Consider the following 12,456-nt stretch of genomic DNA (forward strand, 5'->3'; position numbering starts at 1 on the left):
AGATTGCTCGAGGTCTATGCCCTCTTCGGGCATTCAGTTAAACATTTGTTAAATTAATTCCCATTTATGAAATAAACTTAAGATTTATTACTTCTTATGAAATCCGTGAGCTTAAGCTCAGACAAAATTAGGTCTCTCCTAATACTTCCCTAATTCAGCCTTTCCCGTCTTAACCCTGGCACTGTCTTGTGGGTTTTAGCGGCTCATACAGTAAGCCCAGGAGCAAAGGTTGCTCAGCGCAGCGCCCTTCGCAGCACTGAAAGTAGAGGCGAGAGGGCTGTACATGGATGGTGTCCTTGTAGCCCTGGCACAGCAGGGCTGGTTTAGCCTTCTATCTGCATCTGAGCCCAACAAATGAATGCTCTTTCCTTTGAACTTCCAGTGCACTTGGTTATGGCTTCTCTTTCCACACTGCATTCTGATTTTCCGCACACCTTTTAATGCTTACCTGCCATCCTCTGCTGAAGCTGTCCATGCTCAAGCTTTGCACTGTACATCAGAGAGATCTTGCATGTAAGAAATCACTGACACTAGCAGTCATTCTGTATTATGTATTTGCATCCACAAGTAACCTTAACATTTGCTGTTTTACAGTAACTTTATAAGCAATATTTTTCTCCATTTTAGTGACAATAGTCACATTTTTGTTATTTGAGACCATCTGTCAAAAATATTTACTTAAGGCTTGTGTCTGCTCTAGCATTTCTTGGTTTTAGCCTGATGCAGCCCAACCTAATTTCAAAGGCATTACTTCTAGTTTATAGTAGTCAGTGCAGGATCAACTGTATGGCATTCAGAGGGGCCACCGTCCTGCAAACATCTTTTTTTCTCCTTTCCTCTGAGATGTCCAAGTTACCATATGCAGACTACATCTGGTATCTGAGCTGTATGGGGCAAAGCTAGCAGGGCAATTATGCTGTGGAGGTTGTGGTAGAGGCAGAACTTAGCCAGGAAGAGTTAGCTTTATCCGTATAGGTGTGCATCCATCTGTTTACCCGTGCTTTAGCCATATGTGCATTTTATCCTGTCTGCTTGTCTGTATATAACCATATTAGCACCATTTCCCATAAATTGTAGACTGGCACTGAGATATGTTCACAAGTCTTTTTCTATACTCCTGCAAAAGTGCTTTTTAACAGCTTATGAACTTTTTTTTTAAGCCAAAAGAACATTTCCAAGCCATTCACATGTGCAGGAAGTGCTTTTATTTTTGCCATAAGTGAAAGCCATCAAGGTCTGTGAAAATATGAGTGGAAAATAGTGCTCTATCTTACAGCAGGCTGGAAAACCAGCTGGCGATCACAGCTCGAAGGTCCCACAGTTAATAATCTTGCAGGCTACTGTAGGCCTTTCGTTATATGTAGGTACGACTTCCAGTCTCTGGAGGACCTCTGTGCCCTCGATCAGTTGCCTATGGGAGGGAGAAAGTGCACGTATGATCCGTCTCCATTCGGAGCCAGCTCTGCAGCACCCGGCTCGTGCAGGGCCGTAACAATCACAGGCACCCGTTTCCTACTGACAGGCTGCACTTGCTCTGCTCTTTAAGGAGTTGTTCTTCACAGTGGAGTTGCAAACCCCATCAGTTCATGATTAAGTAGCCTCTAGTTGGCATTTTAGGAGAAGTGAAAATACTATGGCTTTATGCAGCTACATTTGTTTAAAGAAATAAGCGTTGTACCATGTGCCCCAGATGCAAATGGCCATTACTTTTGAGGAGAAAGAAGTCAAGAGATATGCTGACAAAAATGACAGAATTACAAGTGACTCCCTGAGAAATATCTTTTGTTTGCTTCCTTCACAGCGCCAATCTGAATCCTGAAAACAGTCCATCATTTTGCAGTCTTTACGACTTTCAGCCTGATGTGCTCCTACGCTGTGGGAGCACAAGCTGTGCCTCCTGCAGGCGCTGGCACAGCAATGGTGGCCAGCAGTGCTCCGGAAAGCTTCATACTGTATCCCATCCCATCCCACCCCATCCCACCCAGCACAGTGGTACCAAGCGAGGAGGACACTGCAGGCAGCCCTTACCCAAGCAGGGATGTCAGAAGGACTGAGCAAAGCTGGAAAGTGCCCAGCTGTCCTCCTCATATGCTGTGGCTACTTTTTGCTCCCTCAGGATTAAACTCCCACTCAGATTTAAGAGGGTCTGACTATAAGAGCATGGATGCCTCACCTTTCAGATTACACAGAGCTTGTGGCAAGGCAGAAACTTGAGGTGAACGCCACTCATAAATATATCTGGGCAGCAATTGCTTTTGGTTTGTTCTCTGTAGGTTAGACACGGATGCTTTTCACTTCCTTTACAAATGCTGTCTTTCTCCATGATGTGGTTACATGGAAACTGCACTGTGAATTTCACTCTCTATGGTAATACATACATATTTTGCTCTCTTACATCAAGCGAAGTGCTCAGAGCAATAATCTTCCTTCTACATTCCTGAAAGTCTAAAAATCTTAACAGGGCCAGCTCTATACATTAACCTACTGAGAACAAACTCCCAGCATGCATTTGCTAAAATAATTTCTTTCAGCTGCTGAGGGCAGAGCAGAGCCCAGAGGCTTTGCTCAACACTCCACTGTCCGTCAGGGCCCACCTTCGTCTAACACCGAGCTATGCAGGCATGGATTTGTAGCCTTCATCCTGGAGAGGCCCCAACAGTTTTGCCACAGGGTTTTCCAGCTCGAGCAAGCCAGGCCAAGGCAGAGAAAGGGAGGGATAGGTGTCATTAGGTACTTCAAATGTGACTTATCCATCCTCCACCTGGGCAGAGGCATCTGTGTTGCAGCTGCTGTAGGGATTTCATGGATGCTTTCCTCCTGGGCAGCAATGTCCTGCAGGGCCAGGGCAACCTCCCATGCAGTGCAGTGGCGGCAAGCTTGTGTGTACTTACCCAAAAGCCACGTATTTATTGTCGAGGTAGGGAGCTGGCTGGAGGGTGATGTAGAACTGTGAGCCATTGCTGTGGCGTCCCTTGTTGGCCATCCCGAGGACCCCTCTTCCCTTGTGATGGACAGAGAAGCTTTCATCTAGAGATGAAAGGCCACAGTTGTGTTGCTCCCTTTGCTGCTATTCACTGTACAGCTCCCTTTTGCCAGCTCCTGTAAACTCCCCTTTCCTTCTTCCCCGCTGTCCCTTTCCCTTCTGCTTTTCCCTGAAAGGTCTCATCGAGTCTCATGCGAGCCAATTCTCATTTGAATCACTGCCCTTCCTAGAAGGAGCTTCCCACTACTGTCTAGTGCTGAAGCAAGTAAAGAAGTTAATGAAAAAATATCCATTAAAAAGCACTCTAGGTAATTCCGAGTATTAGAGCCACAGCAGTGATGCCTCCGGGTCCCCGTTGTCAGTCTGTAATGCCTCTCGCCAGAGGAGCTTGGGGCACTTAGCACAGCATTTCCCTGTGGCTACTTGGGATTATTCCCACTGTACAGATGATGAGGGCGGGAGGCAGAGCGGATGCTCCAAGCAGAGCCTCTGCTCTGCCTCCCCCCATGCCACTGCCTGTGGTGAAGAGGACAAGATCGCCTGTGAGCACCACGAGGGCCATGAGGGCAGGACGGGCCTGGCTGGAGTGGGATGCCCAGCTGCTCCCAGCACTCAGTGATTCATGCAGGAGGGCAAGCAGGAGACTTCTTTAGCCAAATAACAAGACAGAGCTGAATAAATAGAGAGCAGATATTTAGTTAAGGAGGTCAGGGTGCTCCCAGAGTGGAAGCTTTGTTCCAGGGCGAGGAGGGGAGGCAGGCGATAGGAGTGAGAGCCATGAGAAGGAGAAGAGGATCCTCCATCCTGGCTGAGGAAGGACTGGTGAGGGAAAGAAGAAACAGCACTCAAGAGGGATGACTGTGGAAGGATAGGTATTAGGGATGCTTGGGTTTGGGCGATGATGGTAAGAACTTGATTCCTTCTCTGTGGAGGGGAGCCCCACTATGAGATGGGGAGCAGGGATTCCACTGATTCTGACGTCCTCTGACACCTGTCTCTGACCTGATCACACTGAGCAGTCAAACCCCCATCGAGTGCTCAGCAAGCTTGAAGGAAACAGTAGAAATAGTTAGATTTTATTGTTCTCTGATGTTTTTTAAATTCTTTTTACCCTGATTGAGTGCCCTTCTCAGAAACTGATTCATAAAAATGGTAGTTAAATTTTAACTGAACAGTTACTCCCTGACTGCTGCCTTGTGGTTTGCAAAAAGACTTCAGCAGACTAATTTTGGAATAGGATGTTTTGTCCTATGACATGACACTCCACTACAAGTGATTCTCTGTAATTACCTCAGTCCTTTCAGCTCGTTACAGTAAAACACCGTTGTGTCCCAGCAAGCGTTGCAGTGCCAGTGTGGAGTCTCCCAGAACATTACCAGCTGACAGAGGCATCTCTCACCCTTTTCAGATATCGAAGATATTTGTCCTCTGCCCTCAGTGTAAAATAGTTTTGCAGGAAGTACTGGGAAAGCAATCTAAGCCTTAAAATAGAAAGGCATACCCAAAGGAACACCATTCACAAGGATGAAAAGCAACTTCTAATTAAAAAGGGGAAGAATTAGCAATGCTCTCCTTTAATACATCAACACATGGAGTATGTGCAATATGGGTAATCAAAAATCTTCCAGGGACACTTTCAAGGTTGACAGATTACAAATTAAATCCACCTTAAAATTACTTAAGCTATTTTTGACATATTGTCACCTTCCCACATGACATGGCAGCTTCTTTCCTGCATAGCACAGGTAAAGCACAAACTCTGCCTGGAGGAGGCGGAGGATGGAGCTGGGAGCAAAACGCTGTGCACTGGGCGGGGGCATCCTGCAGCAGCCTGGGCAGCCCTCTTGGGGCCATAGCTCTCCTCTATACAGAGATGCCCATGCACGCTCAAACTCATTTTCCTCCACGGATGATTTCTACCTGAACAGAAAGTGCAAAGGCTGCGAGATGTGCACCAGCACAAATCTGTTGGGCAGCATTGCTGGAAAAGGGGATTCATAAGCTTTCAAATCCTCAGTGACATCTGCCTTGCAAACAATTTAACAGCCAGTCCTATTTTTTTCCCAGTACCAGCTTATGTTCTTTCTGAGATGTGCATGTCCTGAGAGTCCAGGCTTGCTGCTATTTCAGGAGCTCCAGTGTGAAACAAGTGACTTTTGCTCCTTCCTGCCCACTCGAGGCAACCCATAGTATTTGCTGCCTTAAATCCCGTATGCCAGGCTTCCACTTCCAGCAGCTTTTCTGCCTGCCAGTGCTGCGACTTGGCTGGGCAGACTGGACTAGCCACCCGCCTCAGGCCGGGTTTTGCTCCATCTGCCGTGGGGCCTCGAGGTGAGAGCAGCTTCTCCTTGTGAGTGGGTCCTTTGGTGTCTTGGGAAAGAAAGTTTTCAGCTACACTTGGCATTTCTGATCTCACTGTTGGCTGCTGCCCAGCCTGGTCAAATGTCACCTCACTTGCGCCATTGGCAGTGGGAACGCTTTTATGTAAGGGAACATAAATCAGTTTCAAAAGTGCTTTAACTGTCATAAAATGTCTTTGTGGGTAGCATTTCATCTAAACAGAAGATCCCAAATGTCTATGTCAATTATATGGGTTGTTTTTCTTAAATATTCTTACAAAGTTCTTTTTTCTAAGTTTAATTTTATTACTTTATAGCAGTATGGGGGAACATTTTTTGTTAAACTTAGCTCATGTTTGTCATTTCTCGACTTTCACAGTTTTATGTGAGATTGAGGTAACTCCCCTTACATCCACAGTCACATAGGTGCTGGCAGTGATGCCTGTGGTGGTGTGCCCAAGCCTGAAAAGCTGCCTGATGTCCAGGAATTCTAGAGTTAAAGCCGACTTACTTCCATTACTTTAAATGCATTTAATCAAGTGGCATAGAGTGCCTGGAGATCTGTAGCTAATCCACTTCTGCATTTCTAACGTCCTGTCCACCAAGGTGAGTATTTGCACTTTGAAATAGGCAGTGGGGTGACCATCAGCCCTCATTTAGGCAGGGAGAAGGGGCTGGTGGAGCTGAGGCTTGGGCAAGGGTCATCAGAGGAGGGGGACAAGGTTACAGATCAGAAAGTGTCCTCACTAAAGCAGTCCGCTCATGCTAATGTAAGCGGATAATAATTCTGACTGAAAACAAAATCCTTTTGCTTTAGGAAGATGAAAGGAAATTCCTAGGCTATTTTGTGAATAAGATCAGATCAACAACTTGATTTTTGCAGAAATTTGCCATTTGCACAGTAAGATAGCTGAGGAAACATACCTTCAAAGGTGGGACCATAAATTGACTCTCCTCCATCTCCCCTTCCAGTTATGATGTCTGCAGAGTAGATAAAAGTAACCATCAGAGACCAGGTTTATCACAGGCGTTATTGGGGGTTGTCAGTGAGCAGCTCAGCCGAAGTCAGAGATGTGGGCTGCGCATCAGCCTGGGGGAACAACTGCACCCATCTTTCTGTTTTACTACCAGAATTTTAACAGACGCTTTGGGAAGAGCTCTGCTTCCATGCCAAGAGATGGCCTCTGTATGGAGAACTATTTCATGCAGTGCATTTAATCGCTGCCTCTCTGAGAAGGTCCAGCATCTTCTGCTGGGAGAGCTCCCATGGTGGCAGCGCCCAGCTGAGGAAGGGGCAGCCTGGAGAAGGACTTCTGTCGGAGGGAGTAGGGTTAGAAGAAGGAAGGATGGATATGCAGCTGTGGTATTATGGTGAGTTAAGACCACTAACTTGTCTAAGAAAAGAGATTTGATAAGAGAGAAATTCCTATTGAACCAGATTTCTGAAGAGCGAGGCACTGAAGAAACCTGATTTTTTTTTTTTTTTTTTTTTTAAAGAAGTCTGGGTTTGTTACTTTATTTAGACATTGTCTTACACCATCAGGTTATGGTTAGTCCTCTACAGTAGCAAGGTTGTAATTTTATGGTTGCTTTTATGGACTACATAGATATCTTCATAGTTATTCATGAAAGGTAGGAGGTGTATCTTCAAAGTATAAACTTTAAATGTTTGTGCACTCACATTTGGAGGAAGGCAAACACACGTAAGAAATACTGGTAGGTAAGATGTACGATAGACCAAAAGGGAGTGACAAAGGAAATGCCTAACTATCTTTACTTCCCTTGGGATGCCAGTTGGACAAGCTGCATGACCCATCATTCATGGTGCCTTTCTCCTTGGCGCCACACTCCAGGCATAGTGCTGGCATTCAATCAACTCACCAGGACATTTGGAAGGGCTCTGACACTTGGCTAAATGCCTCTAAATTAATCTCTCCATAAAACAAGGATTATGTTTTCCTATGGATATTCCTATGGTTTTCATGTTTCCAATTAGTTTCCTAATTACTTAGCAAAGAACTTAATGGAAAAGAGTTAACACTTTCAATTAGTTTCCTAAATTCTTTTGAAAAGGTCTTGGGTAATCAAAAGAACAAATTATCCAAACTTTTCCTATCTTTAGAATGTGAGATTGCTAAAAGATAAAATGTTTTCTGGTTTTTATATATATATTAATTTAGAGCTTCCTGCAGAGATTAGCTTTGTCATGCATTTGAGCTATGTCTCTGCAGATGAAGGCATCATTCATGCAGATCATCCCACCCCCACTTCTGCTGTAACTTGGATTTAGTCAGGACACCTGGAAACGCACCTCCTCCTTGGATCCACCCACTTTTCACAAGGCGATGAAAAAGGGAGTTTTTGTAGGTGAGCTCTCGGCCGTCACGGGGAGACCTTGCTCCTCCAGCGCACAGGGCGCGGAAATTCTCACAGGTCCTGGGACATGCATCCGAAAAGAGCTGCAAAAGCGAGAAGAGGAAAACCCATGTGAAATTCGTAGCTGACAACACGTGAAATTCCTAGCTGATGTCCAATGGCCAGATTTCTGTCCCCGCTCCTTTGGCATGTGAAACCACCACGTTGGGTGTGCTTCTTCCTTGCTTTTGCTTTTCTCCTCTGTAACGTACCTCAAAGAGCAGCCTCCCGACTGGCTGTTCCTCAATGGCTATCTCCAGGTACACAAACACGTGCTGTTTAAAGCAGAAAAACAAATGCAGTGAGGGAAAGGCCAGGCACTCGCTTCCTAATGCAGGCCAGGGTCCAGCTGCCTGGTGCAAATGGTCTCAGAAAATGTCCATGGCAGTGTCAATGCACAACAGCATTCCTACTATTTTGTTTAAATAAACAAAAAAGTAGAGGATGTTTTACTTCATTCTGGGCAGAAATAATTCCAACAGTGTGTTAAAAGCAAACTACTGGGTAGGGCCCACTGCTTCATCTTGCATTTATTGACATGCCTATTGCAGTCCATACAATACAGGCAGGAATAAAAGAATCCGCAGGAATACCACCCATCCCGCCAAAATGGACATTTCTTGCTCTTCCCAGCAAGCCTCAAACCTGTGTGCAATCAGTGCTGCATCTTCTGTGGTATTTGCTTTGGTATGACATTTCATTTTTCTCTGTTCTCAATACCATGTCAGCGCCGGCAGCATCACACCTTACAGCACCACAGCATCTCAGGGGATCTTGGCTGGGAAAGGAGAGGTTTGGCAGTTGGGCTTTTGGTACCCAAGAATAAGGGTATCCAAGAATTTTGGTACCCAAGGGCTAGGTGGTTTGGGATTTTGGAGCAGCGCAGTTGCAGCATGGTCAGCAAGGTGCTTTTGTCAGACTGTTCAGCCCTGAAGCAGTTAATACATTTTGGGCATCCGGGATAGCGTTTGCCCCTTTCTGGCTGCTGAGAGGCACAGGGGCTCTGCCATCCTCAGTCCTCAGCAGGGGATGCTCCCCGCACGCCGCTCCAGACCCAGCAAGAAACTGCCGCTACTGTGCTCGCTGTCCTTCCTCCTCATGGTACCTGCCCTTTCATCTGACAACCTCTCCAGCCACTTACAGATCTTGTACTCTTCGTGTAAGACAGTGCTACTTGCCTGGCTGTTTTTCAGGTATTTGGTGTAGAAATCCTCAGCAATTGCTTGGTAAAGTGCCTTGGGCTTGAAGTCCCGATAGTCCCATTCATGGTGAGACCACTTGAGCAGCTCCTTCTCATCCCCCAGCAGCTGGCCATCAACGAAGCACATCACCGAGGAGGCATATGCCCACACCTCACCTCTCAGTTCCTGCATTTCAGGACAACAAAGCCTCCAGAGATTAATTAGTGAAGACGCAACGAGTAATAATCCACCACAGGTAAGGTGGCCTGTGGTATTTTTATACCTTTCCTACTTTTAAAACCACAAATCCTGTCAACTGGAAGGGATTGGGCAGCAGCTTTCGGTGAGTTGTGCTGACATTGCGTGCAGTTACGTGCCCTTAAGGTCTGGATCCTGCTCCTATGGGACATTATGGTGACAAGAGTCATCTGGGTGTCACTTTGGGGAGAGCTCAGATTGAACAGGAAAAGAGCCTGGAGAGCCCCACCCTGCCTTGAGGGTCTCTCAGAAAGTTAAATAAACTGGGGTGGAAAAGCTCACTTCCAAAATCTGCAGATGGCACCGAGCGGGGAGAGGCTGCAGGCCCGGGGAGAGGACTTGTGTCCGAAACAACCTGAGGATGCAAGAGTTACCTTCTTTTTCTCCTGTAAATATTCATGCCATGCAAATTCCACTAAAGGCTGTATTACAGGATCTGCAAACTTGCTTGGAAACTTCAGCTTCAGAGCCTATATTTTCAAGGTAAGGAAAACAAATTTGCTTACAAGCAGTTTAATACCCTCCTGCCCCCTATCCTATCACAGCTTGTAGTTCCCTCCTGAACTACAACCTAAGTCACATTCTAATCCAGTTATTGCTCTGCACCTCTCATGCCTCTGGCGTAATTCCCAGCACTTGGAGAAGTGTATGCAAACTGCTCTAAATCTCCATTTGCAGACGTAGTGGCTGTCTTGATTTTCTATGAAGGACTACTTCACAAATACTATTGAATTATACTGGTACTCCCCCGCCCCTCTCCCTCATGTGGGATGGATGTAAGCAAGAGATACGCAAGTGAAACATTCAAAGATGTTGCTGAGCATCATCAACTGCATTTTTTTGCATGCATTTTTGCGTGCTCGGTGAGTCACAGTCCTCTAACTGTCCCTGGAGATTGGGCCCAGGGCCTTAGGGCAAGTGAGTGGCTTGGTGAAGGCTGCAAGGTGAAGATTTCCCTGTTGCTTGTACCATTGCCTCAGAAGCACACTGCTATTTAGATATAGGACATTCATGTCCATCAATTTAGCCTCATCTCCATGTGGGCTGTGGCCTAAAGCCAGCTGAGCTGGCCTTAAAAAGAATGAAGCGAACAACTGACTTTCTATTCAGCTCACGGTCCCTGTTGGTATCATTGGGACAGAGGCTGGAAAATAAGCCAAGAGGCACATACCCCCAAGGTTGGCTTGGCCTTAGGGCTGCTGATAGACAGCTGAGCTTCATCAGCTGTAAATAATGCTGGGGAACAAGCCTGGCCGATAAACTCTTAGAGGCAGGGAGGGCAAAAAGGTCAGCGTTTGTGCACCCCATGGCGAGCTGCGTGCTGTGCATCTGCCGCTCAGCCAAACTTCTCATGAGACATCTGTGAAACCCCATGAGGTTTGCAGCTTTTTGCTTTCTGCCAAGCTGTTGGGCAGCGCTGCGATGTGTGTAACATCTCGTGCAGCACTGAACAGCTGTAAAATTTCTTGAATGTGTAGGAACAAGGAGACGAGGATGCTGCAACAGAGGCCCCCCCACCCCGAGCAGTGCCGAGCAGTGAGCCTGTAAAGCCTCAGTGCCTGCATCCGGCAGTGCTGAAGAAGAGCAGAAACCCCAAATTCAGAATATTTTCTTCCTAAGAGCTGCCACTGGGTGCAGGCATTCCTTCGCTTATTTACTTCCACCCCGCACTGCTCCCCACTGCTCCCAACCCGGTGCTGGGGTTGGACCCCGGGGGTTACCTCTGCTGCGCACTTGGCCACGTGGAAAGCCGGGTCCCGGAGCAGCCCCACCACCGTCACCTGCTGCGGGCCCATGGCACCCCGAGTCCGTCCGCAGAGCCCGGCTCCCTGGCAACGCCGGACACCAACACACACACACCAACCCCGCCCCCCCGCATTTCTCAGCGCTCCCGAAGCCGAACGTAAGTGGGTTTCAACTGTGTCGAGGGTGGCAAATGCTCCGATTTCCCCTGAAGGAAGGAAAATAAGGTTACACAGAAAGCGCGTGGTACAGCAGAGGACTGAAGACAGCTCATTCTAGGGCTCATGATGGATGCCATTAGTACAGGATCTTTTAAAAGAAAGGATGAAGATCCTGTTGCTAACGGTGGCTAACAGCAGATGCCAAGCAAAAAGCATCAAGAATAAGCAAACACGAGAGCAGTACTTCCCCATTACTCTCCCAGCCTCTAGTATTTCCTAGTATCTTTGTGTTTAATTCCCCCTGGTGGCATTTTTCATGTGAATTTCTTTGCTCTTCAGACAAATGTAAATATCCAGCACCCAAAAAAATCCCATGGCAATGAGATTTACAGCTAAATTACACCCTGTGTAAAGTGTACATCTGCTTTTGACGCAGAAACTCCTACCCACAGCTGTATTCGCTGGGCCCTGCTGAGACATCATTCCCACGGGCAGCCGGGGAAGAGCGAAAAAAAGTGCATGGACAGTGCTGTTCCAGAGGGGTTGTGCCTCCTACAGCAAAGCTTTGTGCCACCGTGGCAGTTTTGCTCCCTTTTTGCTAACGCAGCACATGCAAAAGCGGTTTTGTGGGACAGCTGTAGGTTCAGCACAGGCTTCTGTCAGCATGGCTGGGTCAGGTGACTTTTCATCTCTGAGCAAGGCGGATTTTAGGAGACACTGTGTTAGAAGTGACAAATTGAATTGTGCGTCATGTCAAAAATTTGCATAACTTTCATGACTTCATGGAGCAACGGAACAATCGCCACATCCCCAGGAAAGATCCTATTGCAGATGAGACAGTTGTTATCTTCATGTGGAAAATATGTTCTGCAGAATAAACCTATGTTAAATACAGTAAAAATTATATTAATTTCTCATCTTAATAACAACATGCACTTTTTTTCAGTATTATATCCAAACGGCTTTATAAAGTAATAAATTTGTAAATAAGCACAGAGTTGGAACGAAAAAGCCTATACCCTTTAGTTACATATTTCTGAACTACCCCACCTGTTAAAAACAAACCACAAAACACACACACAATAAAAAAACAGACTGAGAAAGAAATCATGGGTTGCAGAAGGGCTCCCCCATGTTACCCTGAAGTTTCTCTGGTCCATGTGTGGGTCCGTGTTATTTTCTTACAGCAATTTATTAAGCAACACTTTTGTAACTATTTTGTTGGGATTTGCAGCAATGTTGGATTTGGAGCTCCATCCTTGCAGCATCAAAGATCATGAAGGAGAGATCAGATTCTGAAGGTTTAGCAACTGCAGCTGCTCCCTTGCCTGGAAGACTCGTGCACAAGATGTTATCATTTCATGTTATGACGTTGT

At 46.4% G+C, this 12,456-nt stretch overlaps 1 protein-coding gene across 1 annotated transcript; it reads right to left on the bottom strand.

Annotated features, from left to right (window-relative positions):
* Positions 1-1,299: 1,299 nt before the first annotated feature.
* PPIL6 (peptidylprolyl isomerase (cyclophilin)-like 6) lies at positions 1,300-10,972 on the bottom strand. The gene is made up of 8 exons (XM_009707342.1): positions 10,898-10,972; positions 9,551-9,646; positions 8,916-9,104; positions 7,950-8,012; positions 7,634-7,781; positions 6,247-6,303; positions 2,892-3,027; positions 1,300-1,411 (listed from the first exon to the last, which is right to left on the bottom strand). The coding sequence occupies exons 1-8, from the start codon at positions 10,970-10,972 to the stop codon at positions 1,300-1,302; spliced, it is 876 nt and encodes a 291-aa protein (XP_009705644.1).
* Positions 10,973-12,456: the final 1,484 nt, after the last annotated feature.

Source organism: Cariama cristata, unplaced genomic scaffold, assembly GCF_000690535.1.
Source record: "Cariama cristata isolate BGI_N322 unplaced genomic scaffold, ASM69053v1 scaffold1449, whole genome shotgun sequence".
Taxonomy (NCBI): Eukaryota; Metazoa; Chordata; class Aves; order Cariamiformes; family Cariamidae; genus Cariama; species Cariama cristata.

Excerpts from the sequence above, each read along its gene's own strand:
- PPIL6 (XM_009707342.1), bottom strand. The coding sequence starts at position 10,972 with ATGGGCCCGCAGCAGGTGACGGTGGTGGGGCTGCTCCGGGACCCGGCT. Across the intron at positions 9,105-9,550 it reads ATTTACAGGAGAAAAAGAAG|GAACTGAGAGGTGAGGTGTG; the intron begins GTAACTCTTGCA and ends CCTGAAATGCAG. Across the intron at positions 8,013-8,915 it reads AATACCTGAAAAACAGCCAG|CACGTGTTTGTGTACCTGGA; the intron begins GCAAGTAGCACT and ends TGCTTTAAACAG.